This window comes from Pyrgilauda ruficollis, unplaced genomic scaffold (genome assembly GCF_017590135.1).
Source record: "Pyrgilauda ruficollis isolate IOZ18807 unplaced genomic scaffold, ASM1759013v1 scaffold4, whole genome shotgun sequence".
In the NCBI taxonomy this organism is placed as follows: domain Eukaryota; kingdom Metazoa; phylum Chordata; class Aves; order Passeriformes; family Passeridae; genus Pyrgilauda; species Pyrgilauda ruficollis.
This window is the reverse complement of record NW_024525489.1, coordinates 8,551,943-8,571,649: the sequence shown is the minus strand read 5'-3', so window position 1 is coordinate 8,571,649 and position 19,707 is coordinate 8,551,943. Positions and strand designations below refer to the sequence as shown.

Here is a 19,707-nt window from a genome sequence, read left to right as displayed (position 1 = left end):
AGTCACCTGAAGCCCAGGGCTCTCTGCCGGTTGATCGCCACGGCCACCGGCCCCCTCCAGCAGCACCTTCGGCACGAGACACTCGGGCCGTGCGTGAGGAACGGGCCGAAAGCCTCGCCAGGGCCGAGGTTTGCTCAAGGGCTGTGACCTCTGGCTGTGGCTGTGTAGGTGTCGACTGTGGAAACAGCGAGACCCGTGGTGTGAGGAAGCACACAGCACGGTCAGCGGTGGGCACTGGGGAGAGTGTACAGCAGTTCCCACTCGAGCAGCAGGGCAGGAGCCATGGTGGTCCTTCATGCATGGGGCTAGAGGGAAGCATCCAGGGCAGGGGCAGCCGGGGACAGCCCTAGGAGTGGGACAGGTGCTGGCCCTCAGTGCCACCAGCTCCACCATTGCAGTCCTTCTAGGTTCTGCCTAGAGTATCCAGTGGGATCCCTCCAATGTGTCCTCTGGGAAGGAGCTCTGTGCATCAAAGACCAGGGTTGTCGAGACCCCACAGTGCCCAGAATGGACCAGGCTGCAAGTGAGTCCTCTGGTCCAAGCTCTCCTGCTCAAGCAGGGTCATCCTAGAGCACATGGCACAGGACTGTGTCCAGGCAGTTTCTTAATATCTTCATTGATGGAGACTCCACAACATCTCTGGACAATCTACTCCTGTGCTCAGTCACCCAGACAGCAAAGTTGTTCTTGGTCACGTTCAGGTAGAATTTTCTGTGCATCACTTTCTGCCTATTGCCTCTTGTCCTTTTGCTCAGCACCACTGAGCAGAGCCTGGCTCCATCCTCTTGGCACCCCCCCCTTGTGTACGTTATATATATATAGGTATGTATATATATATACTTGTATAAATTGATAAGCTCCCCTCTCAGATGTCTCTTCTCGGGGCTGAACATGCCAAACTCCTCCAGCCTTTCCTGATAAGAGAGATGTTCCAGTCCCTTAATCATCTTTGTTACCCTCCACTGGACCCACTCAGGAGCTCCACATCTCTCTTGTACTGAGGAGCCCAGAACTGGACACAGCACTCCAGGTGTGGCCTCACCAGGGCTGAGTAGAGGGGCAGGATCACCTCCTCGACCTGCTGGCAGTGCTCTTCCTAATGCACCCCAGGACAGCACTGCCCTCCTTGGCCGCAGGACACGCTGCTGGCTCATGGATGGCTCATCACTGACCGGGGCCGCAGCCCCGCACGCACACCTGGGCGCGCGCGCCCGGCCCCGCCCCGCCCCGTGGTGGGCGCGGCCTCGCCCCACCTGCGCCGCCGCGAGGGCTCCACGTGGAGCTCCGGGAGCGGTGACGTCCCCCGCGAGGCGGGGCGGGGCGGGGCCGAGGGGAGCGGCCAATGGGCGGCGGAGCGGGCGGGGCAGCGCCGGGGTCAGGGGTGATCCTGGGATGGTGTCCCGGGAATGGTGGCCAACCCGCGCCCAGCCCGGAGCCTGCGGAACGGCGGAGACCCGCCTGGGGGTACGTAGTCTGGTGGCGGCGGGGCCTCTCCGTACGCCCCGGCAGCCGCTGCTGGAGCGGGGGTGCTGGGGCCTGGGCGGGGGGCGGCGGGCCGCGGGCCCAGCCCCATCCCCATCCCGCTGCCGGGGCTCTTTCTCGGGGATCCAGCCGGGGGTGGGGGCCTGGTGGGTGGCCGGCGCCGTGCCGGTGGAATCGGGAGTAGCTTCGGCTGGGGCTGGGAGAAGAAGAGGAGCGGAAGCCGCCAGCCCGCGCCTTGGCTGCCCTCGGCAGCGCTCTCGGCCCCTCTGGAGCTCTGCTCCCTGTCACCTGCCCGTGAAGTGCGCACATGCCTGGCTGTGTGACGTCTCCCCAGCTGTGCGCCCCTTAGGGAATTCAGTCTTAACAGAGCTCCTCATTAGATGGAACCGCTTCGATGCCGTAAGCGAACTTTGCTCCCATAGCTGTGGGGCAGGTCTGCCTGAGGCAGAGGGCATGGTTACTTATTTGTCTGGAAGGTATATGAAAACCCAAGCGTGGCTACGGTGTGTACATTAACTATGAGGAGAAAAAAAAAAAGAAAAAACGTTATCTGAAAACCACTGCTTAATTCAGTAAAATAGCGACCCTCATAAAAGCTCCTAATTGGAGCTCTCTGGTTCTCTGCTTACCAAGAGTTTCCAATATAACAAGTTATTCTGTTCTGAAACTTAATGGGGTTGTTTAGTACTGTCTAAATCTGCTGAAAATAGATCACATTTTTCATCTGGTTTTTTGGGGGGTATGTTTTCCTTTTTGTAGGAGATCACAATGGCCCAAAGGATGTTTAGAACACATTTGCTATTCTGCTTTGCTATGGCTGCATTCTTCATCTCTGCCCTAGCTGAAGAACACGTAGGAGAGAGTCAACATCCAAATATTCGCCTTGATAAGAATTTGGTACAAGATAAAGAGTATGTGTTCCATGTTCTAAAAGTGTAAACTTTACTTCTTAATTATTTTCTTATCTCTAAAGTGTTATGTGAATTGGACTTCAGCCTAGAGCACCCTGTTTTCTCAGAATGTTGTATGATTAGCTAAAGCCAGATATGAGACATGCTTGCTTGATAAATTTGTAGAGCTATAAGACCTAGAAAGTCTCTCTGGGGCCTTTAGCCCTACTTATGCTATAAAAAAATTTCTTACGGAAATCCTGTTTACCCATGTCAGCATACTTTAGACAAAATCATATTCCTAACAGGTAGAGTTTATTTTCTCATTTGCTTCTTCATAAATGCGGAACAGTTCTAGCAGCAAACAAAACTCCCTAGAACACTTCATGGTTGATGGGCAAGATCTTCCTTCAGTTCCTGTGCTTTGGAAGACAGCCAAAAAGAGATTTTGGGCTCTGCTTCAGTTGTTTTGATAGCCTGTTAAGTAGGCCAGAAGAAATAGAAATATTATCTAAGGTATTAGAGGCCTCTGCAGCCCTTCTAACAAACAATCTTTATGTCCCCTTTATCTTGATATCAAGTTGTAGCTTTTAGATGTACAATATTTGATCAAAGACTAAATTTGCTGTAAACAGAGCATTAAATATTAACGGATGGAAATGTTGTGGGTTTTGTTTTTCTTAGACACATCATGGAACACCTGGAAGGTGTTATCGAGAAACCAGAATCTGAGATGTCTCCTCAAGAGTTGCAGCTCCATTACTTCAAAATGCATGATTATGATGGCAATAATTTGCTAGATGGGTTAGAACTTGCTACTGCTATCTCACATGTCCACAAAGAGGTTGGTGTAGTTTTGTAAGGGCTTATGTGTTTGGAAGCAGTTCTGACCCTAAAAGCAGAAGAGTTGTAACACATCTTCAGTGCAGTTACAGTTTTGCCTGAAAATGAGACTATTTTTCTCTTGATAGTTCTGGTTGAATTTATAAATGTACATTATCACAGCTTTTCATGTCACATTGCAGTTTTTAGCAAGTTTCCATTTTAGTTTAAACTCTAGAATCAGGAAGGGCTCCAGAGTGAAAATCACTTTACAGAGGGCTTACTTTGGCAGGTGGGGATGGGGAGAAAGGGAAATCATCCAAAATGAGGCATGAGAATTTGTTGAAATATCATGATATGACACTGTTTTCAGCTTCAGACTGTTACTGCTGTGTACACACAAACTATAAAAAACCTCTTGCACAAAATTTGTATTAGGAGAACCCGCTATGGTCTGCCTCTTCCTAAGCTCAATTTCTCTTTCCAATCATTAGGAACACAGTAGAAACACATTATCTCATATTGACCTTCTGGAAGTTACAATTCAGAATAGCGTAACTTCCTGCTAATAACCTGTGGCAAAGAATAGTGAGCCAAGAACAGAATATGACTGGCTGTTTCTTGTGCAAAGGCACCTCTTTGTGTTCCCATAAGGGGTGTTACCAAGAATTTTACTGACTTTAAGCTACAGTGCTGAATTTTTTCACTTCTGTGGTACTGTAAGGTGTTTCTGTAGTGTATAGAAATGACAGTGTCTATACTACATCAAGATCCTAATTAAGAATACATTTATTAGATGATTGTCATCATTATACATTGTGGTATTCAGCTTTTGGAACTTCTGACCAAGAATGTTGACTGCAGAATGCTTGTCCTGAAGTCCAAAGAACTTTGACTTCAAAGCTTCCATCTGATGGATGGAAGCTTACATTGTTATAAATGATTACATAAAACTTAGTGCCAAATTAGACACCAAACATGAACAGCTTAGTAAAAAATTAGTTGTCAGTAATCTGTCACATGTGCCACTAGATGAGAAAGACTGCTAAATTGTTCACTGTGGTTTTGTTTTTGTAGGAAGGTGGTGAGCATACCCAAGCAATGAAGGAAGAAGAGCTGATTAGTCTAATAGATGATGTCTTGAGAGATGATGACAAGAACAATGACGGATACATTGACTATGCAGAATTCGCAAAATCACTGGAATAAGGGTTTGTTTCTCCTTCTAACCACATGAAAATGTGAACCAGTATAATGTGATTCATTACTGTCTTGTATCAACCTCTGTGCTGTGAGAAGGAAAAGTGTACCAGTTCCACCTAAATTGATTTGAAAGTTGTATGTGTCAAGAGTTTTGCTAACTTGGAGTGAGAGCCACGTTTCACTAAACATAATACACATTTGAATCATGAAGCATGGAAGTGCCAGCAGTACTCACACAGAGTACAGCTGGCAAACTCCTAAGTAGCTCTGTATGAATACTAAATAGAGTCATTAGCATCTAAATTTCAGGTTTTCAGTCACTGGGTTTTATAGTCCTTATTTGCTTACATCTTCTATTTAAAATTATACCTAGAAAGCAAGAAATTATTACTGCATATAGTTGTATTCCAAGGGGAAATGCCTTTACCTTCTCTCTAATTTACAAGAAAATATGTAGATAAGTACCAGGTGCTTGAAACAGCAGTTGTAGAGGGAAAGCATTTGAGTGTGGGTTATGTTTGAGTTCCACATTACACCATATGAACTTAAACAGCCTGTGAATAAATTGAGTGTTTTTAAATATATGTACTTCCTAGCATACCATTACATATAAATATATATACATGTGATTTTCAACTTTTTGTCCTCTACAAATTTACTTTTTATATCTTAATTTACTGTTTGGGTTTTTTTTTTAATCTACCTTCCATTTTTTTATTAAGAAAATTGAAGTATTTTTATTACGTGTTGTGTTAATGCTGTATAGCATTTGCTAGAATAGCTTCTGCTGTTTCATTTTGAATGATAGAATGGCCTCGGTTGGAAGGGACCTTACAGATCATTCAGTTCCAACACCCCTGCCATGGTCAGGGACATGTTTCCACTACGCCACGTTGCTCAGGTGCTCCCTCTCCAGGGTGAGGACATCTACAATTTCTCTGTGCAGCCTGTTCCAGTGCCTTTCCACCCACAGAGTAATGAATTTCTTCCTAACATCTAATCTAAATCTAGCCTCTGTCACTACATACTCTTGTAAAGAGTCCCACTCCATCTTTTTTGTAGGCTCCCTTCAGGTACTGGATGGATGCAATTAAGTCACCCCAAAGCCTTTTCTTTTCCAGGCTGAACAATTTCAGTTATCTCAGCCTCTCCTCACAGGAGAGGTGCTCCATCCTTCTGATCAGCTTGGTGGCCTCCTCTGGACTCTCTCCAACAGGTCCGTGTCTCTCCTGTGCTGGGCCCTCAGGGCGGGATGCAGGGTTCCAGGTGGGCTCTCAGCAGAGCAGAGGGGCAGAATCCCCTCCCTGGCCCTGCTGCCCACGCTGCTTTGGATGCAGCCCAGGACACGTTTGGCTGTCTGGGCCATGAGTGCACATTTCCAGCTCATGTCCAGCCTCTCACCCAGCAGCACCCCCAAGTCCTTCTCCCCGGGGCTGCTCTTGATCACCCCCAGCCTGTGTTGATACCAGGGTTGCTCCATCCAAGTGCAGCAACTTGCACTTGGTCTTGTTAAACCTCAAGAGATTCCTGTGGGCCCACTTCTCAAGCTTGTCCAGGTCCTTCTGGATAGCATCCTATCCTTCAGGACTGTTTTGAAGGTCACATTAACAGCAAACCAGTTTAATATTAAAGCTTTTGTTAATTTTTGGTTTTACAGTATTAGCCAGCAGGAGTGAGCAAGTAATGCTGCCTTGTTAAGGTTTAAGTTCATATTCCTTGACACTTAAATTATGGTATTACTTTCAGGAAGTATTTCATAATTTAACAGTTTCAAGTTACTTGAGTGTTTTCAAATTATCATGGCTCTAGGAATGTTTTCACTGTCTTGACTCAATATTTGATAAGTCAAGCAGCTTAAGAATATTAGAGCGGTGATGTATTGCTGTGTTATTGATGTTTGGTGACTGAAACATAACTGAAATCTTAAATTGCTTTAAATGATTTTTCATTAATAAAAAATCTAAATGTTAGCCTATTTCTGTAAAATGTATAAAGAGCTATTTTCTATACAAAATTATTCTTATACAAGAGAAACACATTTGTAAAAGAAATTATTTCCTCTCTTTAAATGTTTGTGCAATGAAGCTCTGAGTGTTGGATTTTTTTTTTTTCTTGTACTAATAATTTATTTCGAAACCTTTGTGGCTAGGTTTGTGCTGGTTGTACAAGCAATAAAATTAAACGGGGTTTTGTGCATACTAATAGGATACACAAGGCTGGAAGTGCTAGTAAGAAATATACCTCATTTGCTGATGTGTTTTTGAGCTCGTTTCTCTTACAGTTGTCTTAAAAGAGAATTCTTTCAGTTACAGTTAGGTTTTTTGGGTTTTTGGTTTGTTTTTTTTTTTTTTTTTTTTTTTAAATCTCTTCTGAGGCTCTGAATGATTTGGAGCAAATGTTGAATCGGAAGAATGCTAGTGTGTAGGAAATGCTAGTGGCTAAGAGGGCAGAAGAGGTTAAGCTGCTCAGCTTGAGCACTTAAAGCAGGTTGCCTGTAGCCCTGTCAACCCTTATATGCTTATTGCTCTTATGGTTTAACCCCAGTTGGCAGCAAGGAACCACAGAGCCACTCACTCCTCCTGGTCAGATGACAGAGAGAATCAGAAGGGCAAAAGTGAGAAAATTTGGGGGCTGAAATGAAGACAGTTTAATAGCTGAAGCAAAAAAACCAGAGTGCAAGCAAAGCAAAATAGGGAATTCCTTGACCCCTGCCCATGGGCAGGTGATTGTCAGGAGAGCAAGGCTCCATCACATAAAATGGTTGCTTGGGAAGACAAATGCCATCACTCCAAATAGACCCCCCCACTCCTCCTTCATCCTCCTTAGCTTTATACGCTGAGCATGACACCATAGGCTCAGGAACATCCCTTTGGTCATTTGGGGTCAGTTATCCTGGCTCTGTGCTCTCTCAGCTACTTGTGCACCTCTCACTGTGTGGTGAGATGGAAGGCAGAAAAAAAAGACTCTGTGTAAGCTCTGCTCAGCAATAATGAAAAATCCCTGTGTTACCAACTCTATTTTCAGCCCAAATCCAAAACACAGGTCCATACTAGCCACTGTGAAGAAAATGAACTCTGCCAGCCAAAATTAGCAAATACTTAAGGCTCTTAGTTTTGGGTTTATTTGAGATGAAAGGGCATGACTCTTATGCATGGTCTTCTCGTCACATGCAACCACCTGTAGGTCCATTTATGTACTTCTGTTGTATTCATGTGCCTATTAACTGCTATTATTGTATGTGGCAAAAGATGTACACCATAGAAGCTTCATATTGGAAATCATAAATGCTGGTAATATGAACATTATTTGCCAGCTATTTTAAATTTGTTTTGAGGGATCAGGAGTATAAATAGAAAAATTATTTACTGAAAAGGGAAAACAAAGTTGGCACCTTTGATATGCATGAAGAACAAAATAAAATTTCTGCTTTCCTATAAAGAACAGTTCTAGAAGAGTTACCCAAGCTGAAACCTGCATCATCATGTCTTTACTCAGCCTCCTAAAACAAAGACACATATGTAATCAAGTACAAGTAAAGATAAGTGTTTTAAGAGCTGTCTAGGGAGCTTTCTTAGTTATTAAGTAGAAAAGTGCAAAATTGCTGAGAGTGATGGTGAATCAAACTTTTTTTTTTTTCAAATATAACTGATTTGTGTGCTAGTTGTAGCTCAGATAATACCCCTAAATGTGCTGGCACAGGCCATATATAAATACAATATTTTCTGCTTCATATATATAAGATATAGAAAATACAGCCTTTACAACAGCAGTACTCATCTATAAAGCAGTTCTAGTTTCCATAGAACAGTTCAATCTCCATTTCACAGATAAATAACAAAACAGAAGGGCTGTTTGTTTTGCTGAAGATCAATCAGATCCCTGGCAGAAACAGAAGATCAGGAGAATGCTGTTATGTGTGATGTTCACATCTTCCTAGTCCATGATCTCAAGGGTTGAGCATTCCCCATTGGATTAGCATTCCCCATTGGAGAGAGCACATCTAGCCTTGCATTACTGTCTACTGTGTGCTCAGTTTAAAATGTTTGGATTATCTGCTTTTACCTCACAAAATATTGCAGAATCCAGCAACTAAAGAAGATACATAAACATTTTCTTGTTCTTGTTTCTTAGTTCTCCTAAACTGACTGGGGTCTTAGTAATAAATCTAGAAAAAGGTCTGTACAGAAAAGAGAAAGACCTTAACAGCTTGACTAGTGCATCTCAGACTTCTATTAATTACAGGACTGACTCCCTAGAAGCACCCCCATCAAGAGTTTTGCCTGCACATTCACACAAGCTTAGGAACTTTTTGGTTTTCTTCATTAATCACTTATGACCTCAAAATGTCTTAGATTCATTAGGGAATGGTTACAGACTCACAAATTCCAGTTTTGTCTAAAGTATTTTTTAATCCTGCAATTCACAGGTGAAAGAAGTTATTCAGGGGCAATGTCATAATCGACAGAGCCACTAGGTAGCGTATGGACACTGCACATTGGTTCCCTGCAGTATGGAGCAGTGATTCAACAACCTGCATTTCCCTAAAGCATCACCACTACTCTGACTACAGGCACGGCTTGCTGCTCTCTCTTACAACACCACATTGACTGCATGATGCCTGCATTTTTATTGGCTTATAGCTGTCATAAAAGTTGACTACAGATGGGCCTGGTTACTGGTAATAAATTTTCATTATTTACGGAATCCAAATCAACTTGAAGTGATAGTAAAGGAGCTTTCATTGTAATTTTGTCAGTAAAAATAATTGTGTAATAGGAAGGCTTTCTAATATAAACATCAAGCTTGGTCTGACTTCTTGACCATCTCTAGTTTACCTGTGAGAGGAGCCATGATGTATCTCCAGTGGTCTCAACCAACGTTAAAGAATACTGGAGGGTTTTAGTAGCACCTGAAGTTTTACTGCTTTTGCGTTAGTTATAAAAGCTTCTGTCACTGTTCTTACAAGGCAGAGATCCAGTATGGTCTGATCCAGTATGGCCATTTCTGCTTAAGGTGAAGTTTATTGCCTTTTTTCCTTCTCTCCCCCATTACATGTAAATTTCACTGTCTGTCCATTGCAACATGAAATCACCGCATAATTGTCTAAGCTTTTTTTAAACTAGGTAGGGCAAGCATCCTTGCATACCTTAGCCTGGAGTATTCGTTATCACAAGGAATTTGTGTTCTAAACTTTTCATTAGCACAGATCCTCTGTCCACATTGACTGAGATTCATTACAAGGGAAGTTATTAATCCCTTGCAGAAAGTTTCTCTGAAGTTACATTTTTCTTCTCATTCTGTGTGATAAATTCTGAAGAGCAGCCTAAATCTTAAGGCCTAATACACTCTGTAATTGTCACAGTCTTCCTCAGCTGCACTGCAGCTTTGCACGTAGGTAGAGGGCGGTGTAACATACAATTCAAAGTCCACTGCCACATAGGACATTTTGCAAGGAATCAACACTGCAGCAAACATAGTGTCATCTTCTGCCATCTCATCCAAGTGACTGACAGCACTGCATTTCAAGGCCAATGTCATTAACTCAGAGAATGGGTAGGGAAGATCTAATAAGAAGCAAATCTAACAGATTATGGACAGCTTCAATTCATTCAAGAAATGCTAGTAAGAAACCCAGTGCAACTATGGCATTTTAGAGGAAAGTAAGGATATTCAGCAGATGTCAGCTAATTCACAACCTTTTAATAGACCTCAGTTTTAAGAGAGATGGCTGTAAAATAGACACTAGTACAGCTGGTTGAGAACCCAGCGCAATACTTCATTCATGGGAAGGTGTAGAGGGGGTGTAAACAGTTACTAAAGATAAAATGGACTAGATACAACTAGCAAAACTTATCAAAAGTGAAATAAATTTTACAGGCAAGAGGAGAAAAAGGGAAATTTGGACCAGTACTCTATGACAGGTAAGTGCAGAGGATGTTAAGGAAGTGGAAGAGTTTAATGACCTTTTTTTCTCCCTTTTTCATCAATCTTACTTAAAAGATCAAAAGCAACTAGAGTGTGCCATTATTTAGGGGGCAAAATTGCAGCCTAAAATATGCAAAACTTGCCTTAGAGAATAACACATTACATGTCTTCCAGACCAGTTCCCTAAGCAATTTCACTCTAGGAGTCTTAAAGGGAAGTTGAAGTACTAGCTAGAGATGTCACATAGCTTGAACTTATTTTATACAAATTTTTTTGCAAGGCCTTTAGTGGTATTTCCTATAATAACCTCATGGACATGCTGGTGAATGGTGTTCTAAATGAAACTGCTGTGGGAAGGGGCAGGAGATCAAGTCCAGTTGCATAATTGTATCCACAGAGTAATTGCATCCTAACATCAAAATGTGTATGTTTTGTAAAGAATTCTGTGGGCCTTGGTCCTGTATAAGGTTTTGTTTTCAATGAAGGCATAGAAGATTGAATATAAAGTTTGAATATGAATCTTGCAGATGGAACAAGGAAGGACTGCAGATGTTATAGATACTAAAAAAAATCAGAATCTAAAATGTTATTGATATGATTTAGAGAGATCATCTAAAATGGATGGAATATAATCGTGCAAAATGCTTACAGAAATATTCATCTGTTCTTGCAAAACTGTCTAGGTTCACAAGAGAAAATACCAGGGACTGTGTTGGAACAAGCTGAGCATGAAGGGCAAAGCTCTCACATCAGAATGTTTAAAGGGTCTGAAAGAGCCCATGTGGGCTGATTCCCATAGGAAAAGATTCACCTGGAAGACCACAACCTGTTTAGTGCACTGTACTTCAAGTAAGAGATGGAACAGTTGGCAGGGGAGATCAGCAAAAATTGACAGGTGTCCAGAAAATATGAGGAAAGACTGCAAGAAATGTGGCTTTTTTTTCTCTAAAGTAACAACAGAGACAGACAGTTAATATTCTTCAACTAAAAAGCTGTTGCAAAGAATAAGGAACTAACATGTTCCTGATGGAAAGATCAGGAAGAATAAACCATTAAGAAGCATAAACCAAACAGCTTGGGAGATTTAGATTAGACATTGAACAAAACTTCTGTATCAACAATAAGATACTGCAGCTTGAGGTGACATGATTGCAACTTGGTCATGGTATAAAAAGGTGGAGTTAATAACTTTTCCAGATTTCCTCCAGTGAAAGCCTGTCTCTGAGTGAGTTGATGACTCTCAATATCTGTGTGGACTTGCTCTGGGAGGAGAAATCCCTTATGATGGGATCCACAGCTAAGAGCTGAACACAGGACCTGAACAGAGGGAGCCTGTGCTCAGCTCCAGCTCTCAGAGAAATCTTTCCCAAGATCACACAGACTGTCCCACTCTCTCTCTCTGCTGTAAGGCCTTCCTCTTCTCTTTATCATCTCTGCAGACTATCATGGAGCTAGCCATACTACAGTTTTCTACTAATCCATCTAGATATCAGTTTTGCGTGTCTTCTTACCATCATAACCCATTTTCCTTCTTGAAAAGTTTCTCCTGTAAACTTACTCAGTACTTCTGCTTTCAGGCAATTTTTCAGTCCCAGAAGACAATGGCCAGTGAGACAATCCTGCTGCACTCAGTTTCTGTGCTGCATGGCAGAGCATTCTGCAACCAGCAGCCTCCTGCTCAATCCTGTCAGGGTATAATCACTGTCACCAACATCTAGGTGCAAAACCCTTCCCAGTTTCTACTGAGCACCTTCAAAATGTGACTGTCAAGACCCAGAAGTGAACACTTTGACTATGAGGAATGCTTCATTTGGGATTCAAGTCCTAGCTCCAAAGCACAGAGAAAAAAAAAAAAACCAGAAACCCCCAAACAAAACAGTAATGACTGTTAAGTCTTTAAAATGACAAAGTAAATTCTTAGACCTATTTTCAACAAATAGTCAACTATTTTTGTTGACACTGAGAATATAGTGTAACAACATCCATACTGAGTAAAATCCAAGGTCCAGGTAGCCCTTGAGCTTGCTTCAAATAATGGTCAATAACAGACACTGATGGAATAATAAATAGAGAAAGAATGACATCATACTTCTCCCAAATACATACAAGCCTCCAGCAATTTGTGGATTGGGGACTTGGCTTCAACAGCAGTGAAACCAGCTGAGGTCCAGAGCTCAGAATGATCAAGGCTTAAATGTCAAAGTCTGGGAACATCATTAAACAAACCCAAGGTCTCACGGAACATGTTCCATGTCCCATTGTCAATGGTACGTGCTGGGCAGACCTTACTGTTCACATTGCTATAACTTTCAGTGCTAGCTAAGGGAGTCATCCAGGGAGACCACATCAGTGCAGTGGTATAGCAAAACTGTACTGTTTGCAGATGTCACATTCTTCTTAACGTGAGGGATGCTGAAAATAGTCTAATGAATGTTTGCCTATGGTTTTGGTCATACTTCAACAACCATATTAAAAAAAAAATCCCAATTATGAGAAAGTTCTAAGCACATATTTTGCAATGAATTCTCTTGAAGAATAGAATGTAATGCCTCAGAACTTACTTTGTCATAAAACCACAAATAAGTCTCAAAACACTTATGCTAAAAAATAATATTAGCTTAAGTCTCATCATGTGTGGCTTGCAGCCATATTGGCACAAATCATTGCAGGTATGAATTTTTGACCCAGTAAAAACCACGGAGATGAGCAGACCGAACTTTGAATTCTGTTCCCTTTCAAAAAGGCCTCCAGGGAGTGTGCAGAAGGGACTGTAAAACCATGCTGTCAGTTTCAGCGTGGATTGCAGTGGGAATCAGGAAACATACACATGAGGATTTTAGACCACAGTACTTGCAGACAGAAGCAGCCTCAGATAAGGAATGTGTCTGTTCAGGATAGATGCAGAGTTGTTTATAAACCTTATATTGTTACCATGAATTTATAACCATATTGGTACTGACTAGATGAATTAAGATCTCCAAAGAGCATATAACATATGGCGGCAGAGACCACTTTCAGTAACCAAATAATTCTGTCACCAGACAGCCTAAAACTATTCAAAGGCACCATTTTTAGCCAAGACCAACAGATCTGAAATATTTTTTGAATCTCTAGGCAAATGAATTTTCAGGATGTTACAAGCCAAAAAGTCTTTAGGAAAATCTCCAAGCAGATGAACTCATTTTTTTTAGCCATCATCTCTCTTAAACACCTTGACCAGTTTCCTTCAACTCTTCCAAAAAATCTGTCCCATAATAAGATTATTCCTGTGAAGTTGTAGGTGGATAGGGCTAATTTTGGCAAAGGGAGGAATAGGAATAAATTCAAGTTTATAATGGAAACTTAAAGACATTTGCAGCATGCTGAATGCTGTTCAGTGGGATCTATATAATACATGATCTTTCCATTGCAGCAAAAATATAAAATATAAAAAATTGTCACTAAGGGAAAAGACCACTTCCTCCATATGAAGTCCTACATAGGAGACAAAAAGACCTGTCAGGTATTACAAGTATTTTTGCTTCCGTCCATTAAAATGTTTATAGGATCCAGATTAATTTTCTAAAATCTTGGCTTGAGGATCTGTGCAGTGTATTACACCATGCTGGCAGTGCAGAATGATGACAATTTTGGACTGCAGATGTGCCTCTACCACAGACCTTATTTAAACTGCAGCATGGCATTGACACACCAAACTAAAGCATTAAATTAGCCAAGGTACTGCCATTTCAGACCACAGCATGCTGCAAAACCCACTCTGAAAGCAGAGCTCAGTCAAGGGCCAGCTGCTGTTGGCAGGCCACCCTGAATAGTCTTTCTGGGATAATGGGCCCAAGCTATCTAGTTTAATGGGAGTTCAGGTTTGTCAGAGCTCTAAATCATATGATGGTCCAGTAGTGCAGGTAGTTAAATGAAAATATTCTGTGTGGTTATAAAGTCTGCCTCTAGATAGATAGATAGGCAATAGCTTCTGCAGTTCACATTGCCTGGTTTGGGAAAACATAGCCCACACAGTTTTTACGGAGATCTGGAAATTTTCTGGTTTGTGTAATGGTTAAGGAAAAACATCCCTTGGGGAACTTACATTGCCCTTTTCAGATTTCTGTGACAGGTAGAGGCCCTTTCTAAGTCCTTGTAAAGCTCACTTAATAAAAGTCTCTGTAGGGAATGGGAAAGGGTTATATAGGCTGCAGGCCAGACAGCACATTTCCACCCAGTTGAGCTGTCATGTGCAGATATTACAAAAATACACACAATTCTCAAAGATACTTTAGGTGCTCTAACCCCATCCCACCCCTGATCCACATCCATACCACTTCTTTCTGGTGACCAACTGTCCTCCCAACACAACCACCTCACTAGGGACTGTTCAGCCTGAAAGCTCTTCCTGTTGACCTTCACTGAACTGTTTGGAAATGCAGAGGAAAATGTACCACATTGATTCAGTGGGCCAAGTAAAAGTCCTTCTGAAAACTGCTAAGCTGTCATGTCTAGTAACTTGCAACTTTAGCCTGGTACTCAGAGCAGCATGGAGATTTGAAAATCTGTTCTTAATCCTGTATGACAGGGATTGCTGGTCAGAAATACAACAACTGGACAGTGGTAAAGAAGGAAAAGGTCAAGCAGAGGAGAGCTATAAAGCCATCACACGTACACAAACCCGAGATGTGCTCAAACTGAAACCATTAGATGTGCTCCCTTGTAGCATAACCTCCTGTCAAAAACACAGGTACAATATGGAACTAAGTATGTCAGTGGACAAAGTACAGCCTCAAAAGACATCGCAAAAGGTTAAAAGAGTCAAAAATATCTAGCAAGTTGACAACCTTTGACATGGAACTTCTTGCATTCAGGCTGTTTAGCAGCAGCTCCAACTTCAGCCTGAACACAAACCACTGGGGAGCATATAACTCCAGATGTTTCTCCTTCTCCATCAAGAGAGGAGAAATGTACAGTTACTCCCTAAAAATTTGTGTCCAAGTGACTTTTCAGTGATACATGAGCTTGGCAACGCCATGACTATTCATCTAAGGCCCCTCCACACACAAACCTTCAGTTTCTGGTGACATATGGCATGGGAAAATCCAGCTCAAGCAGCTGAAGTCTGGCAAAATTATAAACAATCAGAAACAAGGTCTTCTAATGGAAGCTGTTAGACAGCATTATCTATTGGGCAACTGTCATCTTCACAGCCAGAGAGTGATTTAATCTGTCAGTTATGTGAGCACTAGGAGTGATGAATAGGTCTTTGTATTCATTCACATCAAGTATGTACCCAGACTGGCATACAACGTGAGGGTTCTTTTGTCTGATAGTCGACTGGATCTCTAAAGAGCTGGGAACTTGCACAAAACAGCAAAGCAGTGCCACAGAAGATACCATCCGTGTTCAGAAAGAGGGATTCCCAAGGTGGCTGACTAGTGCCCTTCCTCCACGACTTAACTTGTCCATCATTATCTACACAACTTAAAAGTCACATGTCAAAAAGTAGCCCAGTTTTTTACCTCAGTTTTAGCCATCCCAGATGGCCACATTTAAAATCAGGGTGGCATAGGGGCACAAGTGCAGCTTGTCCAAAACTGCCAGCAGCTGGTAAGACAGCAGCCACAGAGCTCCTCTGCAGAGCCAAGCCACTTAGCCCTTGCCAGCAGCCCAGAATTTTTGGATGACCACACTCCTAGAGGCACTCAGCAATGCTGTCAGCACGAGGAGCAGAGCAGGGGGCTGGAGCTGCCCAAGCCAAGCTGTTCCTTTACAGAATGACTTCTCCAGACATTATCGGTGAGAGCATTTTCTGACTCTTCTTTTGCTGCAGCAGCACAAAAGGACAAGAACTGGGCCAAAAACTCATATCATGTTTTTTACCTGGTATGAATGAGAGCAGAGTATGCTCTAGCACAAGCCTTTATAAATAAAGCTGGTCACAGCTCTGCCAATCGGACATAGCAGTTCACTTGGCCCCAGCAGCTGCTTGGGCTGGAAACTGACTGGAACAGGACTACAGGGGACAGGAGTGAGGTGTGCCTTCTGATCAAGGTCATTTATTAGCTTGGCTTTCTAATTCTTGGGAAGCCAGTGGCAGCTAGTCCTAAGCCAAACTCCTTCTCCATTGTCATTAAAAAAAAGTTAATGCATACAAATTCCAGTAAAATTGCATCATTATAAATCTTCCAAATATATTTCCATATTCCAGCTAAAAACTCTCTGAAAAGTCTCAGTTTGATAGTGATTATTACATACTACCAGGAGGAGGGGTACAGGTACAGCTTCTGCACTTGCCTCTGTTGTGGAGTCTATCACTGGCCACACTTCAACACATCCCATTACATTTTGGCATTACCCACAAAGATTATTTCCATCATTCAGATGAACATGGCCAATTTATTTTTCTCCTATTCTTGGGATCAGTTATTTCTTATGACCTTATCCCAGTGTGGACAAGGTGCTCAGATTTTGTTAGTGTAGTCAGACCACAAACAAGAGGAATGATGCCTTCCCTCTCTTTTCACTTTTCAAGCTGCCCTTAAACATGCTCTTAAGGGAGAGCTGATCCTGGGAGGAGACACAGCAGAGTGGGTGTGGATGACGGGGGATGATGGTATAGGATTTGGAAGGGATGTGCTGGCAGATTGATATATTATGGCCACAGCATAAAGGCTTGACACCTACTGTGCTGCTAGGGTGACCTGCTCTAGCAGAGCATGGTGCTACCAGTAGCCATAACCAGAGAAAGTAGGGGAATCTTTCCCTCTCCTATTTAATGTAGGTCAGACATAGGTTTCTGGAGAGCACATTTCCTTAATCCTCAGTGAGCAGCTGGACCTAGGGCCCCATCAATCTCTACGAGGGATTATCATGAAAGGCTTGAATGGCATTGTCCATCACTACCAGAAAGCAAACCATACCCCCAGGCACAGGACTCAGGGCTGGCTCCTCACTTTTATCTGGCCACTGCAAAAGGAACTGTTGAAATGCTGGCAAGCCATAAACTATGAGTAGGCACTGAAATCTATCCCTGTGCAATGAAATGATAGGAATTAAGTGCTTAGAGCTAAGTGTGTAAGTGCTCCACTGAAAGGCATAAACCTTGAACTGAGACAGTTTTCAGAGTATGTGAGATAAGGGGAAGATGAAACATTCACCTACAGCCATAACTTCTGCAGGCACATGAAGGGTCTATTGTCCAATGAGAACATAGCCAGATGCACTTGGAACCACCAGGCCAGAGATCAAGTTAAACCAGGGCACTACACAGGTCAGCATCTGCCATTTAAACACAGCAAAGAAAGACAATACCGTCCCATACCTGTAAAGATGCAAGTCACTCCAGGCAGCTTATAGGTTCACTGAACAACCATCAACCTGCATAACTAGAGAGAAGGTACCAGTTTCTCAGAGTGTTGTGTGCTCTCTCCTTTTGATAGATGAGTCCCAGAAGTCATGCATGATTTTCATAAGGTGAGATAATAAGCTGTCAGTTGTAGGAAGCCTGGAATTAACCATACAGAAAATCAACAGTCTGAAAACAAGAAACATGTCAAACTGCAAAATAGATTCTTTCTTTAAAAATAAGGGAGTGATTTGAACATGAAAGCTTTGGCTTAGATGTAATATTTTAGCCACCAACAAAATAGGAGTAAAGGAGTAAATTTTTGTGATTCCTGAGTGATTTGATATGAAACATACTGAAATTAATTCTTGATATGTATTTGCCTGTCATTCCTTGCTTTAGAAGTGGCCTCACTTCACCCCCAGCTTCTCTTCTTCCCTATAGACACCAAACTATAGGGAAAAGGGAGAAGAAAGGGAGATTGCAGGACAGGGAGGCAACCTTAGAGTAACAATATATAATACTTCTGTGTAGTTATGGTATTTTATGAAAAATCCTTTGCTAGGATTTTTCCCTCCTGAGGAGCTGAAGGCCTCAGGAAAGAAATGTAAACAATAACTATCTACTGCTGCGGAATGCAACAGGTGCATCTGCGATTGGTGCATGTTGGTTGTTTCTAATTAAGAGCCAATCACAGATGCAGCTGCATTGAACTCTGAGAGTCACAGGATTTTGTTATTCATTTTGTTCCTGTTCTTTCAAGTCTTCTGATCAATCTTTTCTCTCTGTTCTTTTAGTATAGTTTTAATGTAGTATTTTAATATAATATGTATCATAATATAATAAACCAGCGTTCTGAGAACATAAAATCCAGACTCGCATCTCCACACATGAGGTGTTTCCAACACTTCTGTGTGCTTTATCCCATACTTCATACACAACTTGACTCTCAATAAGCATACTTACTCACATGTGTACTTATGCAAGTGACAGGGATGAATTAGATGGTCATGGAATCCTGTGAGCAAAGGACATCATCTTGAACAGAAAGCATGTGGGAACACTCCTGTAACCCATGGCCATTGCCAGGGCACCACATGGGCTGTGGTGACAGGATGGCATGTGGGTCTGGCTCTGTGGGGCCCTGGCCAGGCAGAGCTGTGGGCAGCTGGAGCCTGGCCCTGCTGCAGCATCACTGGGGGAGGTGGGCTCAGGGAGCTGACATGGGCAGCAGGTCCTTGGGCAGGTTGAGCAGGGGGCTGGGCAGGACATTAGAACCCCTTTGTGCCTCTGAAACACTGGCAGCCATGGATAAATGCCAAAGATAACCCAGGCCTATGTAAGGACACATGAGTTAGAGGCAGGTTGTGCAAATACAGCTACCTCCAGCTGTTTCAGGTCAAATTCAATAATGCCAGCAAAGGGAAGACATAAAACTCCATTACCCTGATTTACATGGCAGAGCAGCTCCAAGCACCTCCATTGCTATCAATGGCAAAGGACGGGTTTTTGATGGCCAAGAGTGCCAGCAGAAGAAAGGACCAACCTGAGGCAAGTGCTGTCATCCTCCCCTGCCCACTCTGGGGCTGCCCATGACAGCACTCCACAAAGGTGTAGAGGAGGAGGTTGGAATAGTGAGGCTGTTACTGCCTTCTCACACCTTATTTGCATTGAGGAGGACCTAAATAGACATCCAGGTCTACTCAGGTGGAATGCTTTGTTTGAGGCCTTAATTTTTTTTTTTTTTTAAACTTTCTTTTAGCAGAGAGACTAAAAAAATTGTCAGCAAGTGACGTTTTGGGCTGCTGGGCTTTAGTGGTTTTTAATTTTCTCCTTTTGGTGATTTGTGCCAACTGTTACTTCATGCACATGGAATATACAACTTCCAGTCTTTTCTCACTGGTGTGAAGTAAGAGTTTGGCACGTGCTGAAAACAACAGGCAGAAATTAACTTGCTCTCTCTCATCTTTAATGTCAATACACACCAGTAATTATCTGGAGAATTAAACATGTAGTCGTCTTGCCGTCACCTTAATTCTCCACATTAAAAAGCGA

The 19,707-nt window shown here is 42.5% G+C and overlaps 1 protein-coding gene across 1 annotated transcript; it reads left to right on the top strand.

The window, feature by feature from the left end:
- Window positions 1–1,346: 1,346 nt before the first annotated feature.
- MCFD2 (multiple coagulation factor deficiency 2, ER cargo receptor complex subunit) lies at window positions 1,347–6,661 on the top strand. The gene is made up of 4 exons (XM_041476952.1): window positions 1,347–1,464; window positions 2,242–2,393; window positions 3,057–3,216; window positions 4,272–6,661. The coding sequence occupies exons 1-4, from the start codon at window positions 1,393–1,395 to the stop codon at window positions 4,401–4,403; spliced, it is 516 nt and encodes a 171-aa protein (XP_041332886.1). The 5' UTR covers window positions 1,347–1,392; the 3' UTR covers window positions 4,404–6,661.
- Window positions 6,662–19,707: the final 13,046 nt, after the last annotated feature.